Raw genomic sequence first — 16779 nt, 5'->3', positions numbered from 1 at the left:
TTATTTGTTGTAAAAAGGAGAAATTTTTCCTTTAAAATATCTTATTGCCATTCTGAGCCTCTCAGGAAGCTCATTGTCAGCTGTTGTGCTCCAACAAAGACTGGAGAAGTGAAGTTCATCAGTGGGATGCTCTGGCAAATGCAGGGAATGCTGCTTTCCACTTTCAACAACACTGATGAATCCTGATTTTAAGTATTAGAGTTGTAGTAAAAGGTCAACACAACGGAATCTATACCTAATCCACAGCAAGTTGTACAAGTGGGGACCAGTTACACTAGTATTCTGGGGGGTATAGAAGGGAGATATGGGGTGCATACTGTGAACAGGAGTGGAGGGAGGACATCACTGGTGGTGGAAATGCCCCTGATTTATTGTCACTATGTACCTTAAATATTACTGTGAAATGTTTGTAATTCACTTCGGCAACAATAAAAATTAAAAAAAAACAACGAAAAAAAAACCTAAATGAAATAAAACTTAAAAAAAAAGAATTGTAGTAAAAGAATATTAAAACCATATGAGAATACATGTTAATTCACTAATGCTATATACTTTGCATTGGCTTATATGCAAGAAATAGGTTTCCTGGGAAACTCCTGAATTAGGGTGCAAGTCCCTTGGCTTTAGCTAGCTATAGATTGTGTGGGTAACTTGGGTGAAATGAAAATAAGGGAGGTGACCTCAAGATAAGTGGACCACTTGAGTTTTTAGGGAAAATGCCCGGGAGTGTTAGTACTGGTAAAATCTTCCATCAGCACCAGTAAGATGTGGATTCCAGTGTTCCACCAGCAACACCCGCCTCCCTATACAGGGTTAAGCTGTAAATTTCACTTGATCTACTCAATATGGGAACTGGTTCCACTACTCTGAATTCTGGGGTCCTGGCCTCAGATTGCAGTGAGAATGTATTCTTTGCAATTAAAGAAAAGCCAGTCCCAAACACTGTCCATGTTCTCTAGTCTTCCTCCAGTACCATTATTTCAACTTTCATTTTCTAAAGATAGAGACATTTTTTCTTAGGGAAATTACTGCAAGTCTCACAATTCTTTTTCATGATTCTCAGTGTTTTAACATATTTACCCCCAAAATGTATTTCTAAAGAAAGTTTAATTTACTAAAAAGTGGGATAGATTATTTAATTTGCCCTTTTCCCAGTGCCATTTGTCTTATTTTGATGTTGTTTAATATATTCTTTAATTTAAAACTGAAACTCTTGAAAATTTGTTTACTAATTATCTTTTGTAATTCTTTTCTTATACATACCTCAAATTTGTAGATGTTTTGATTTGCAAATAGTTCTTATGTAATCCTTGTCCAGCATTGATAATAAATAGTGAATAGTTGCCTTGTGTGCTTGATTTTCTTTAGTCAATTTGGTATCAATAATAGAGAAGTTTTATTTAATCCAAAATTATCTGGTTTTCTCTTAAGAATTTATAACAGATGAAATATTTTTAGAGATAAGATAGAGTCATCCAATTGATTTCCTTCATTCTCTAAAGATTTTTGTCTATTATAACAGAGAAAGGGAGAGTTTATCATAATTTAGGGGTATATTTAAAGATAATATATATAACCAACAAGGATAAGTTTATAATTAGAATGTCAGGAATTAGTATTTTGGGCAATATTTAAGTTATATAGAAAATATATAAATTAAAGTTAAATATCTATAGTATTTTTAGGCTTTAATAGCAACATAAGAGAGTAAAAATAAGTTTCCACTATATTTGGTAATTTTTTTGGTGTCTTGCTGGATTAGTTTGTTGCTGCAAACAGAACTGACCACTTCTTTGTTGTTATTAGGCAATTTAGTTGCTTAATTGATCAGATCAATGTAGTCATTAAGCTACTTTCTGAACTAAGATACCATATAAGTACAGATTAAGTGGATAAGTGCCAGATGGTTGCTACTACATAGAAATTTCAACTATAATTTAGAATTGCATTGGGAGCTTTTTCATAGGGATGTGTTGGATGTTGGTCCATTACTCAGGTATGCTCAGGGCTTACTCCTTGATGGGCTTAGGATCAACTGTGATACCTGGGATTGAGCCTTGATCAGCCACATGCAAATCAAGTGTTTTACATGTTATATTAACTCTCAGACAGAAATGGCAGCTTTAATAGTTGACTAATGGCATGAATTCACAATGTAGTTATTAGGAAGTTTCTCCTTCTCTGAAAATGTTTTAGTAAATATGATAATAAAAGTATAAAATATGAGGAAAATAGATAGTCTAATGCAACCTTTCAAGGGCACATGATCTGTTTTATTTTTTCCTCCATCAAGTACCCAGATACAATATTATGTGTCTTCAGTTTGTTAAGTTATATATAAATAAAAGTTTTGGGAGTTCTAAACTCAAATCATTTTTATCTTTAAAATTTATTTTTTACTTTTAATTTCTATCTATTTTGAAATTATTATTATTGCTATTATTACTAGTTTTGGGACCACACCAGTGATGCTCAGGGGTTACTCCTGGCTATGTGCTCAGAAATTGCTCCTGGCTTGGGGGATCCTGTATGGTATGCCAGGATCAAAACAAGGTCCATCCTGGATCAGCCATGTGCAAGGCAAACACCTTACCGCTGAGCTCTTGCTCAGGCCCATTTTGACATTATTTTTAAAGTCATATTTAGTTAAATGGTATCAGAATTGAGTTTCATTCATACAATGTTTCAGTGCCAATCTCACCCAATGTCAACTTCTATTCACCAATGTCCTCAATTCCAGCCTGTTTTTTATAGGAGGATTTTAAGTTTAGTTGTTGTAGTTTGGATGTCATGCTTTCAGTGATGCTGGCTCTATGGGTTTTTTTTTTTTAGATATATAGATTTAGCATACTACCACACTATCATACTTCTATACTATTATACTTTCATAGTACTAACATACTTCTATACTAGCAGACTTCTATACTACCATACTTCTATACTATTAGACTTCTACACCATCATACTATCTATCACTATCACATTTCTATACTACCATATTTTTACAATATTGACATTTCCTGGTCCTTCCCACTATTAACTTCTTCTGCCTCTTCTTACAAATCCACCTCATTCATTTTCTTTCATTTCCTGTCCTCCTTTCTGTAATCTAGGGCAAAGAATAATCTAGGTACTACCCTTTTGATATTTTTCTTTTCCTCATCCCTGCTATTCTATATGCCACAGATAAGTGAGACCATTCTGCATTTTTCTTCTTTAAACTATCATATCTTCCTTTTTATTATTGGCACAGCAAATGCATAATTTCATCATTCCTTACAGTTGTGTATATTTCCCACTGTGTAAATATACCACATTTTATTATACACTCCTCTGTCCTTGGAAACATAGGTTGTTTCCATAGCCTAACAACTGGGCTTAGTGCTGCAGTGCACAATGATGTTCACATGTCCTTTTGAAGGACTATTTTTTATGTTTTTGGGTTAGATATCCAGAAATAAAATTCCACGCCATATGGCACCTCTATTCTAACTTTGCTTATATTTTGAATTTTCTGATGGTAATTTCTTCCCTTTTCTTTGGTCAGTTTGGGCCTTTTGCTCTTTTTCCTTGATAATCTAGCCAAAGATTTATCTTTCTTGTTTATTCTTTTTAAGAACTAGATCCTGGTTTTATTGACTCTTTGTATTTCTTTTCTGATTTCCATATTATTTATTTCTATTGTAGCTTTTATTATTTTCTTCTTTTAACTAATTTTCTTCCATAGTTTAGAGATTGGAGAAATAGTACAGCAGGTAGGGTACTTGACTTGCATGTAGCTCACCAGAGTTTGATATTCGGCATCTCCTCTGGTTCTATAAGCACCACCAGAAGCAATTTTATTGTCAGGAGAGTGTCCTGAGTATTGCTGGGTGTGACTCCCAAAACAAACAATTTTAAAAAGTTCATGTTTTTATGTCTCTAAAGCCTTTTTTCTCTCTACTGTACAATGGGAATTACTAACCATATAGATAAAGGCAAAATCTGAAGCACCATTTCCTGAAACTTTTCTCAGTGAAGCCTTGAGCAACTCAGGTGTGGCCCCCAACTCAAAATAAATAAAATAACAAAGAAAACACCCTTTCCAAATACAAAAAATCTAAACAATAAAGAATTCTATAATTTACCCCATGGTTAGCTTAATTCTAACTGTGCTAGTAATTTAAATTATATTTCTTTTTTTTTTTTTTTTTTTTTGGTTTTTGGGCCACACCCGGCGGTGCTCAGGGGTTACTCCTGGCTGTCTGCTCAGAAATAGCTCCTGGCAGGCACGGGGGACCATATGGGACACCGGGATTCGAACCAACCACCTTTGGTCCTGGATCGGCTGTTTGCAAGGCAAATGCCGCTGTGCTATCTCTCCGGGCCCTAAATTATATTTCTGTTAAAGCTTCCTACCATATCCTGTGTCTCTATGTGATTCAAATCTGCTCGGATATGAAAGAATTTAGAGATCTGAATTTAGTATGTTGCTGCATTCTTATTAAAAGTAAATAAATGTGAATTTTGGAGCTTGTTGCTTTGGGGGGTCTCACCCAGAGATGCTCAGATTTTATTCCTGGCTTTGCGATAAGGAATTATTCCTAGTTGTGTTCCACGGACCATAAGGGATGACAGAGATTAAACCCAGGTTGGCTGAGTGCAAGGCAAATGTGATACCTGCTATAATATATTCCAGTCCCCTAATATGTAAATGTCTATTTTTTATTATAAGGTTAAGAAGGTTGTAATAGTGTAGTAGTATTAATGTTTATGTGCAAAGCATTTGAAGTACAAAATTACTGCAAGCCCAAATTGGCAGTACCTCTACTGTCACCAAAGTGCCTAAAGTTATTTACTACTGTTTATGTACCTAATTAATCATATCTTCTGTCCTCCATCTCCTCTTGTAGTACTTATTAACCCAGTTTTGTGAACAAAGGACAAGTGTTTGTGGTCATTATATATTATCAAATTTATATTAAGTCTCTCTGCAGACCACAGTTGAGTGAGGTCATCTAGTTTTTGTCAGTCCTCCCTCTGACTTATTTTGCTTGATATGAATTTATTTCTATTGTATTTTATGTATTTTATGTCACTTTTTCCTGTATCAACATTTTATAAATGATCTTGAGTCATTTGTTCTTTACAGTAACTTTGCTGCATTGCATTAAGAAAAATATAATTATATCCATTTTATAGATAGAGGATATAGGACTGAGGATAGAGAAAAAATGGACTATTCTGATGACACAATGAGTTCTAAACAAAAGTGGACCAAATATCTGTTTGTATGTGTTTCATTAAATATCTGTTAATAATTGTTCTGGTGTTGCTGGAAGATTTTCCATATGTCCTTCATATGGTTACTTTATAAATTTTATAAACTTAATTTGTTTAAACATTTGGCACTTTATATTAAAATTGTTTATCCTCATTTTTTTCCTTTACTGGTACAAAGATTTAGGCCCAGTGAAATATAAGACTCACAGGATAAATTTGTGAAGTCAGCAGGCAAAAATCAATCAATATTCTCATGTCAAGCAATATGACAGCAAGTAAGATCCTTTTCGCAAGTGCCCTCCTCCCCTGGGTTTGATCTCTGGCACCCCATTAAGCTCCAGAATTGCAAGGAGCAATTCCTGAGCAAAGAGTCAAGAGCACTTCTGGGTATGATCCCAAATTCAAACCAAAGAAAATGAAAAACAGAAATTAGTTAACTCCTCAATATCATGTAATCAATGAAAAGAGAGGTCCAATGTGGGTGCTGGGAATATGGTGCAGAATGGCTCACATGGGTTAGATCTCCAGAAATGCATGCTCATGTAGACACACATATACAATCATACATACAAACACACATGCCTAACTGAATTTATCAAATATATTTTGTAACCTTAAAGTCTTTTGAAAATTACTTTTTATGAGTTACTATCATTTTTGTAAAATTTTAAATGTTCTATTTTCAGTACAAATAATTGCTAAATATTTTTCTATGGAAAAATTTTCTTAATTTGAATTATTTATTAATTGTAAAATATGATCACCTATTTTTCTGAGGAATTTGTTTAATAATTTATGTTTTATTATCTCCTTGAGAAAAAACTGTACATATAGGTAACTAAATATTTGGAAATGCATCTAGATTTTAAAATTGCTTACAGACTTTAAATCTTGAATTTAGAATTTGAAAATTTTTAAAAGAAATTTGAAAATGCATTTTAAAATTTTTCTCCCCTTCCTTTTCCTCTTTCTAATTTTTTTTCTTTTAGTTCCAGGTGCAATATCTGATTTACAACTTGCTGACGTAGAAGCCACACAAGTAAGAATCACTTGGAAGAAACCACAGCAGCCAAATGGGATCATTAACCGATACCGAGTCAAAGTACTGGTTTCAGAGTCAGGAACAATCTTGGAAAATACTTTGCTCACAGGAATAGATGAGGTATTGAATTTTTCATTTTATATCTTGGTGAACTCCTTCTACATAGTTTTGCCCAGATAACTTGGAAGAGATCATGTTTCTGTCTCTATCTACATGGTTTGTAATCTCTGTAGTATAGTAATAGAGAAAAAGCTTTGGAGCCATAAATTACAGACTTTTAAAAGTTGTTTTGGGCCCGGAGAGATAGCACAGCGGCGTTTGCCTTGCAAGCAGCCGATCCAGGACCAAAGGTGGTTGGTTCGAATCCCGGTGTCCCATAAGGTCCCCCGTGCCTGCCAGGAGCTATTTCTGAGCAGACAGCCAGGAGTAACCCCTGAGCATCGCCGGGTGTGGCCCAAAAACCAAAAAAAAAAAAAAAAAAGTTGTTTTGGGAGCCACGCCCAACAGTACTCAGGACTTTCTTCTGACTCTGTACTCAGGAATCACTCCTGTTAGACTCAGGAAATCATATGTGGTTCTGTGGAATGAACCTGGGTCATCCAGATGCAAGGCAAGCACCTCACCCAGTACTATTGCTTGGTTCCTAGAAATATGGACTTTGGTATCCTGAGTTGGTTATTAATGAGCCGTACAGAAGAAAAATTGAGTGTGAACCCATATTGGTTCTATTACTAAAATTATTTTTAATAATATTAAAAATATCAGAATATTAGAGAATTTTTTATTTGAATCCTGTTGTTTTGTTGTTGTTGTTGTTGTTGTTGTTGTTGTTTAGCTAAAAAGGTTAGCTAGGGGGCCTGAGAGACAGCACAGCAATAAGGCATTTGCCTTACATGCGGTCCACTTGGGATGGACCTGGGTTCAATTCCTGGCATTTCATATGGTCCCCTGAGCCTGCCAGGAGCAATTTCTGAGCGCAGATCCAGGAGTAACGCAAGTGCCGCTGGGTGTGGCCCCCCAAAAATAAAATAAATAAAACACTTAGCTACTTATGATTTAAAAGGACATGCTTGGTTGTCAAGGACAAATTGGTAGATTTATTTAGCCAGAGATAGTTTGCCTGATGTCTCTGAACTTTCTTTTTCTCTAAAATAAGGATTTTGGGTTCCCTTACCATGGGTTACAGAACAAGGATTTTATGAATTAATGTGTACAGAGTTAAAATTGTATCTGGCATGTGCTAGATGCTGTGATAAATAGTTTGGACCTATTATAATAGTGCATCATGATCCAGGGTCACCCTAAGTGACATGAATATAAGTTCTCTTCTCCTTTCTGTATTTCTGTAATGGTATTGTCTTAATTAGAACAGATCTGTTACTGATAATTTCTCTTCCCTGTACTCTGGTATTGCGTTCATCTTTCAGGAGGTTGCTGTGAAGATGGATACATCGGGGCTCTGTATCCAACCATGCCTGGGTCCTAGCTCTGACTCAGCCTTTATTTTTAGCTCTGTGATGTTTGGATGAATTAACTTTCAGGGACTCAGCACCCTCTATATTAAAAACTATCTGTATCTTACAGAGTAGTGAGTAAATATGATGACAGATAAAACCTTTGGCACACCATGCTTATTTATTATGATTATTTATTATTATTTTCCTTGACCTTGATACCCTTCTCAGAATAAGGGACATTTTAAATATTTTAGTTCTCATGCCACATCTGGCTGTGCACTGTTTTGGGGGTTGGAGGACCAGATGGCCTGTGGGAACTTAAACCTGAATCAGTCATATGCAACTCTAGCTCATTAGCCTTTTTACTGCATCTCCAATAACCCCTGCATAAAGGTCCATTTTTCAATTAATTTTTAAACTTTTCATTATGTATCTCTCCTTCCTGTCTCAAGAACCTTTTGTATCCTTGAGAGCTTGTGAAAAATGAGAAGATAATCACCAACAATTATATTCTACAGTCTTGTCTTCTCCAAGGATCCACACCATTTGCCACTCTCTAGCTTTGGGCACAACTGTTCACTCACAAACACTTTCTTCAGTTGTAAGTTTTGTAACCTAACAAATTTTGGCTTCACATAACTAAAAATAAGAAAAAGTAAAAAATTAGGATCTGTGCAGCTTTTGATTTGTTTCTGTATGAAGTATTTCGGAAGGCTCTATTTTCAGTAACCTAATAGTACTATAGTGGATGATCTCATTTCAGTCATTGCTATTTATTTGTGAGAGTATCTTCTACTTTTTATGCTGCTATTCCTTGGTGACAGTCTGTGTTACTAAAGAAAAACATGGTGGGAAAGTTCATCCAGGAACCAATCATCACATATTAACTCTGTGTCTCTCTGTTTCTGTTTGTCTGACTGTCTCTTGTCTCTTTCATCTCTAATCTCTCTCTCTGTCTCTCTGTCTCTCTCTGCCTCTCTCTGTCTCTCTCTCTGTCTCTCTCTCTGTCTCTCTCTCTCTTTCTCTCTCTCTCTCTCTCTCTCTCTCTCTCTCTCTCTCACACACACACACACACACACACACACACCATAAGACAAAATGAAACAAAAATTCTTTTTGGTTTTAATAGGACTTATTGGTTCTTGGTTGTAAAAAAAAAATAAAGTAGATTGGCAAAATCTACTAGACAGAGATGCTAGAACAAGGACAGATATCTGTGAAGAATGGACAAAAGGAAAGTCTATTCAGGGAACTCAGTTTCAGTGTGTCAACTTCAGAACCTGAAAAATATTTGATTTGAAATCTAGAAGCAACTAGCTAGTTAGAATTCAGTCATCCCTGGAACTGGGCTGCCCAAAACACTAATCTCAAGGACATTATCGAAAGTTTTAGAAAGTGTTTATATATCTGATATTTCTCACCAGATAGTGACACCATTATCTTACTCTTTCAAAAAGGCAGGAGATGCTGCAGTATTTTCTTACTTTGATCATGATAGCATTCAATAGTAATTTAATGTTAATAAATGTTCCCAGTTCTTTGTGACTCCATGTAATGACATTTATACTTTTTTTTTTTTTTTTTTGGTTTTTGGGTCACACCCAGCAGCACTCAGTGTTTACTCCTGGCTCTACACTCAGAAATCGCCCCTGGCAGGCTCAGGGGACTATATGGGATGCTGGGATTCGAACCACTGTCCTTTTGTATGCAAGGCAAACAAACGCCCTACCTCCATGCTATCTCTCTGGCCTCACATTTATACATCTTTAATTTATCCTGAGGAGGTTTGAATGGCCTCCTGTCTGAACTTTTGTTATTTTATCACTATATTAAATGTCTATTTTTGTGTTACAATTTGTCACAAATTTAGGTGGAAGCAATTCGTACTTTTTAATCTCACAGTTTTCAGAAACCCAGAGAGTTTCCAGTTCAAGTAGATGGTTTAATTAACATAACTGAACAATAACCCAGAATCTATAGAAATATGTGAAGAAGCATATACTAATGATCCAATTTACTCACTATCATTGCAGAACACTGATAGCTACAGTCTTGAATCAATGTCTTTACAAAGAAGTATAAGAATATTGTTTACTTATAGAATCAGAACTTATAAGAATTGAAAGCGTAGGTGATTAAGTGTTGTCCCTGCAAGAGTCAACACTTTTGTGACAATAAAATATGAACTGTTACCTTTATTAAAAAATAATGGTAACTTTTGCTTTATTAGTGTTATAATTATATGATGTTTTGGTAACATTTTTATTTTAATATCGTTATTTAAGCACCATGATTATAAACAAGTTTGTGGTTGGGTTTTAGTTATAGTTAAAAAAAAATCCTCCTTCACCAGTACAACATTGCTACCACTATTGTCCCCAACTTCATGGGACTTAATCTGATCCCACAGACTTTGTAGTTTCATTCTAATGACAATTGTTGACTTTTTTCTTAAATAAATGTAATGCAGAAAGTAATTGAGCTGAAATATATATACACTTTTTGGTTTTAATACTTAAATATTTAAAAGATATAGAAGCATGATCAGAATTCCAAGATTTTTATTTCAATGTCTAAATTTTTATATGACTTTCTAATTGGAAATTTGGCCTCTGTTAAATGTAATTTCTGGTACATAAATTTGAAACATTCATTTTTAAGATCTTAGATATGTGTTTTAGTAACTGAGAAGTCTTAGGAATTCTGTTAGGATCAGAAAATACTAAAGGAACAAGAAATTATCCTTTGATAACTTTAAAACTTTCAATGTTTGCCAGTTTGCTAGGTTTGTTTTCTGTGTCTTATCAGTGGATTATAGTGGCTCTGTGTTGGAAATTTGCACAGGGAAATGTTCCAATTCTACTTCTGTCAATAGTTTTGGGAACCAGAACAGATGACTGTAAATAGAGCTAACTGATACTTATCTCCATGATGTATTACTATAGCAACCTATAATATTTAGTACTCTCATTCACTATTGCTTTAAATGTTACATTCTAAAAATAGAAAAAATAATGTACAATTATTTAACTTTACATCATTTGAAGGCAATAATGGCTATTGTTTCTCTAAATTTTAACTTCTACACTGTCTAACCAATCTTGGATTCCAGGTTCTTCTTATTTCTCAGTATATTAGCCAATCTCTTACTCAACTGAGTAAAATATTTTATCTGTCTACCTATCTGTCTACCTGCCTGCCTGCCTGCCTGCCTGCCTGCCTGCCTGTCTGTCTATCTATCTATCTATCTATCTATCTATCTATCTATCTATCTATCTATCTATCTATCTATCTATCTATCTATCTATCTATCTATCTATCTATCTATCTATCTATCTATCTTATCTATCATCTATATCTAGTTTGATTAGAGCTCACTGGAGTGGAAGGTTTTTATTTTTCTACTTTGGTGTAAAATTCCTACTTTTATCAGGGAAAGAATAAAGACAATTTTGGGGGAGTCTCATTCTACTGACATGAAATCTGAACAACCCAGTCATTTTCCTGTGGACTCTCTTGACTTAAATTTCACAGTCATTTTGAATGATTCTTCTAATAGAAACCTGGATTATTTTTATTTATTTATTTATTTATTTATAGTATAAAAGGTATTCTATTAAAAATTTCTAAGAATCACACAGATAACATCTTTTGAGCCAGCATGCTACTTACATTATGAATGTTTGTCAATGGTCAATAAAAAAAGAATACCAGCTAAATTCTTTTCCAATTGGCTAGGTGCAGGTTTAGGAATAAACAATAATATAGGATTTTTGAAATTATTTTACTTCACTGAGCATTAGAAATACTAAAGAAATAATGAATGTCTTACTCAAATAATATTTTAAACAGTACCCATTGGGAAGTCTCCAAGCACACTCATTACTAACTTTTGTTTTTACCATTACTTAAAACAATATGCATTATGCTATGGGCTAAAGTTAATATTGCAACTTAAGAAAAAACAATACAAACTTTTTATTGGTGCAACTAAGTAGAATTTCAATAACTGATGCCTTAATAGGGATCAAAATACATAAATAAATCAAATCACTTTCTCTCCAATGAAGATTATTTCATGTAGAATTAAGTTGGTTTATTCAGGTGGATTAGGAATTCAACTCTCAAGACTTCTAACTCTCACATAAATTCCAAAGATTCCTGGGTAGCATATCAGAAGCCTTTCATGTTGATGAATTGTGACATTCCTTTACTAAATTGTTTTTGAGAAGGGACAAGATTTTGCTGTACAGGAGACATTTGGCAATCTCTTCTTTAGGAATATTTTTCATTGTCACAACTGGGAATGCTTCTAGGACCCAGGGATGCATCTAACCCAACTTTCTAGAAGACATTATATAGCACAGGATGGTCAGTAATGCTGAAGTTAAGAAGACTCAGTAACTTAGTTTCAAAATAGGTATAAAAGACCATTGTATTTTTCCCCTTTCACTCCTGTTTTTCTCTGCCCCTCCCGATTATTCATATAAATTTTGATTTTCATAATTTCTTGTCTTAAAAGAATTTATTCTTAAACTTCTAAGAAACCCTACAATACCCTGAAATGTATTGAAATGATATTGCTATATAAAAACACGAGTTTATAATTCAACATCTTTCCATATTACACCATGCTTGCCAACAAAATATTTACTTTATCGTTGGCCTAATTATTTTTCAGAGACAAAGTGTGGTAAATATTGATGTCATGGTACACTTGGTGGCAACTAGTAATATTTTGGGTTGTTAGTAAAAGCAAAGAAACTTATGTACAAGTCATTGCCCCTGTTATGGATGGTAAAGAATCTGGAAGAAATTCAGCTTGTTGGAATTATTTAGGTCGACTTTTTCATTGAAATGGTGATTTATCAGCGGCGATGTTTAACTCAGTTAATTGATAGAATTCTGTGGTTTTACTCTCAATCATTTATTTGCCACAGCTATAAAATATTAAGAGGTTTAGTAGAAAGTCATCGTGTAGAAGAAATTTCTTTGTAGGCCCTTGCTGTACCTTCTCTACTGCTTTGTTAACAGTAAATTCTCCAAGGGTGGTTGATTGATAGTGGAAACAGCTGTGTAGTTCAGACATCATCCAGGGACTGGAATCCCAGAACATCTCTAAATTATGTGTTTGTGACTCATGCCCTAAGCTGTTTCCCTCCAAAGTTAGATCTGTGAGCCATTGGAAGACAGAAGACCTCTAACCAGTCCCATATAGTGTTCCCCATTCAGACTTCTTTTTGACAACATGTTTATAAAAATTTATATGTGTATCTTGATTTTAATCACAGCACTTTTCTGGCTAAGGGTGTCACAAAACTTAGAGCATTTAATTTTTATCATGACTTTTGAGGTATTGGAGACGTCCTTGAAATTTTTGCATTCCTTTATCTCAGAAAAATTATTCTTATCCAACCTGTATTTAAAAAGTCCAATAAGTAAACTCTTGGATAATGTCTTACCTTCTTCATCTTCTGGAGCACCTATGATTATTTTTAAGTAAAAATAAATATGCTTTATATTACTATAGAACAGAATACATACTTTGGTCCATAGGAGTGAACACAGCCTAAAAATGTAAGATAATTAAATCAGATTTACCAAAATTAAACATAAAATTGATTATCAATATTATGGATTAATGATAAATTCTAGGAGCACAACAACATGAAATAGAGACAAAATAGAATAATTTTATTTTTTAAACAAAGGATTTGAAGGTGATTTTTGAAGAGAATTTGTAAAAAAAAATTAGCTATTCTTGCTACAGTTGCTCTCAATTTTTTAAAATTTTGGAATATTTCAAATAGATATAAAATATAAAGTTAAATATATTTCAATTGAATATAGAATATATAATAATAATAATGTAATTCAAATGTGCATAAATATAAATATATTTAAGAGGAATATAAAAATAGAGACTTTAAAATATGCTCACTACATGTAATAAAATTATTACTAGCTTGCTGCTCTGCCTGAGCAATCTCCTGCTGTTCTTGCTTCATACTTACTTTCAAATAAATTTTAATATTCACATTACTTTGCTCTTACTTGCCTCAATTAACCAGAATTTTCTCTTTAAAAAAGGACATTTAAGTGGCCAGAGTGGTGGTGCAAGCAGTAAGGCATCTACCTTGCTACACTAGCCTAGTATGAACCGCAGTTTGATCCTCCGATGTCCTATATGGACCCCAAATCCAGGAGTGATTTCTGAGTGCATAGCCAGGAGTAACTCCTGAGCATCACCGGGTGTGACCAAACAAAGAAATAAAGGCCATTTAATTTATGCAATAACTAAATTACAACAACTAACAAAATTGCAAATGTACTTAGTATGATCTAATTACCTGGACCATATTCAAATTTCCATGATCATTTTCAAAGACTATGTTGGTGGTTGTATTTTAATTAACATATGAAGAAACCTTGCCTTTACTGGTTAGACCTTATTTCTAAGATCAATACTGCTCAGAAAAATTTTTATTCTTTGACCCAAACACATTTTCCTCATTTTGTTTCCGTAATGCTGTGTGGAAAGGGAGCAGAAGTGAATCACCTTGTTGTTTCATCTTATTCCTCTACTGCATATATCCATAATTTTCTCAGAATATTTTGTTTCAATACCATCTTGGTGATCACGATACTTAGCAAGTATATGTTATATGTAGCAGTCACAGTTTGGTAAAATAAACCTTGGGTCCAGTGTTCGGATATATTGTGGTGAACCCTATTAAAACTCTTACTATGCAGTTTTATTTATGGCTATAATTCATTGAAAAGTAGAAACTTGTATTAACATGACCTAAGTTAGTATTGTATATAGGCCTTTCACAACTTTGTATACTAAAAGAAACACTTTAGTATAGGCTAAGCTGAAGAAGAAACATTTGAATATAAAAATAATGTCCTTTTATCTTTTTAATATCCTTTTTATCTTTTAGGGAGAAAATAGTTAAAATGTTGAACTCAATATTGTATAGATACACACAGAAACCAATAAAATGTTTAAGTTATGAAACATTTACATAAATAAATACCTAGTTTTACCATAAAGAAACTACATCCAGTCTTTTGCTATCTCTAAATAACAATACTAATAGCAATAACAATAATGTTAAAATGATGGAAGATTTCAGTAGCTATAGGTCTTAGAATACAATAAGAATGATCATTTTCTTTCTTACAAAGCCTGGCTTAGTTTCTCAAATTTTTTTAAACTAATACATGATTGAGGTCATTTGTTGTTGATAAAAGTGTTTTTGGTAAATAGCTCATTTTTATTTCAGTATCTCAATGATCCTTTGGCTCCAGATAAAGGGAACTTACTGGAGTCCATGGCTGAATTTCTTGAGGGCTCCGCAGAGCTGTCTTCTGACCTGTACTCTCTTGCTTCAGTAATTTATAACACGCATCCACACTCTCACTTTCCTGCCAGGAGCAGAACTGAAGACCAGCATGTGGGTAGGTGCGCGTGTGTGTCTTACAAGGTGGGGTTAAATCTCTCACCTAGTGAACAGAGTGATGAACCTTAACTGAGAGTTCAACCAAGTTATGAAGGGGCTGGAATCAGATTTTCTTCTCCCTTGGAACTGTTGGAGAAGCTGCTGTGTAAAATAGAAATGCCACACAGGCAGGAGCTGGCCCCTCCTAACCTGCTTGACCTTCCTTTTCCAGAAAGTAGCACCCAAGAGTCGTGGGCCAAGCTGCATAGACAATCAGTTATTCCAGTTGCCAAAGCAGGTGTGATGGGAAGGGATTAACATATCTTCCTACCCTTTCCAGGCCTCATGCTCGATGCTGCCTTTGACAAATAGGTTTTCAAATGTCACAAAGGCAAATAGGTCAGAAGTTACAACTCTAGTGCATGGGGGCGACCAACAGGTGTACATGACCCCCAACACTGTGGTGATGTCATTAGTGTAGAGACGGGTGCTCTGGGGTCAGTAGATCTTCATGTTGTGAAAAAGGATAATGTTATGCCTAGCAATCCAACTCATTCTGAATGATCTTGCTGGTTTTCTAAAATGTTTCATGTACTCTTTTTTTCATTGCCTTTTTGGTTTGGGATTTGTCTCATTGCAAACAAAAAATTATTAAAAATTTTAATGATAAAATGAGTCAAAGTTTCACACTCGATTCAGTATACTTTTTAAAGATTTGTTAAAATCAATGTATGTTTTTTTAACTATATGTGTATGCATATGCACAAAGAATTCTGGGACAGTCTGAGAAAAGGAGAGACCCATAACTTCTAAATCAAAATCTTTAAATACTTCAAAGTTTGTTTCTACTTATAATGAATATTGTTGGAAGCACACATTCTAAATTAAAAGGAAAACAGATCTCACAATTGGTGAACTCCTTTTTTGGAGTTTACCAAACATGAAGGCATTGATGAGTTTCATGTTGATATGGTATATTTTGACACTATATTAAAAATCCAATTTTATAATGTTCAAACTATAAACTTATAGTAATATCACACTACTTCCATTTGCTTCATTAGTATGTTTCCCCTCCAAAATAGTTTTCCTAACCAATCTTCTTTAGAAAGATTTCTAAAAATATGAATCTCATAGTCTGGGATTAGAGTCTAAGATTCAGCAAAGCTATATTATGAGCAAAAGTTATGTATAAGTGTTGTTGGAGGGCTAAGCATATTTATAAAAATTATATATCTAATATATAAACAAGTGTATGATTATTCAAAATGACTGTGAAATCAACTTTAATAATTCACCATGTGAGCAAAAATAACTGTAAAACCAACTTTTGTTTTTTTTTTAACTGATTTTAAATAGCAACTACCAGGAATCAGTATATTACTGACATTACTGCTGAACAGCTGTCTTACGTTATAAGGAGACTTGTACCTTTCACTGAGCACATGATTAGTGTCTCTGCATTCACCATCATGGGCGAGGGACCACCAACTGTTATCTATGTTAGAACCCAGGAGCAAGGTGAGATTGTGCCTCTTTGAAACTAAAGACCTGCAAGTATTGCTCTGGGAAG

General features: G+C 34.1%; 1 protein-coding gene across 1 annotated transcript in view; it reads left to right on the top strand.

The window, feature by feature from the left end:
- The window catches only part of PTPRQ (protein tyrosine phosphatase receptor type Q), a 196462-nt gene that overhangs the window by 13410 nt on the left and 166273 nt on the right, over positions 1-16779 (top strand). The window contains 3 exon segments of the mRNA XM_049783346.1: positions 6252-6424; positions 15051-15225; positions 16566-16727. Of these exon segments, the coding sequence (XP_049639303.1) occupies positions 6252-6424; positions 15051-15225; positions 16566-16727 (510 nt within the window).

Source organism: Suncus etruscus, chromosome 11 (assembly GCF_024139225.1).
Source record: "Suncus etruscus isolate mSunEtr1 chromosome 11, mSunEtr1.pri.cur, whole genome shotgun sequence".
NCBI lineage: Eukaryota > Metazoa > Chordata > Mammalia > Eulipotyphla > Soricidae > Suncus > Suncus etruscus.
Note: the sequence above shows the minus strand (reverse complement) of the source record. Positions and strands in the feature narration are given on the sequence as shown.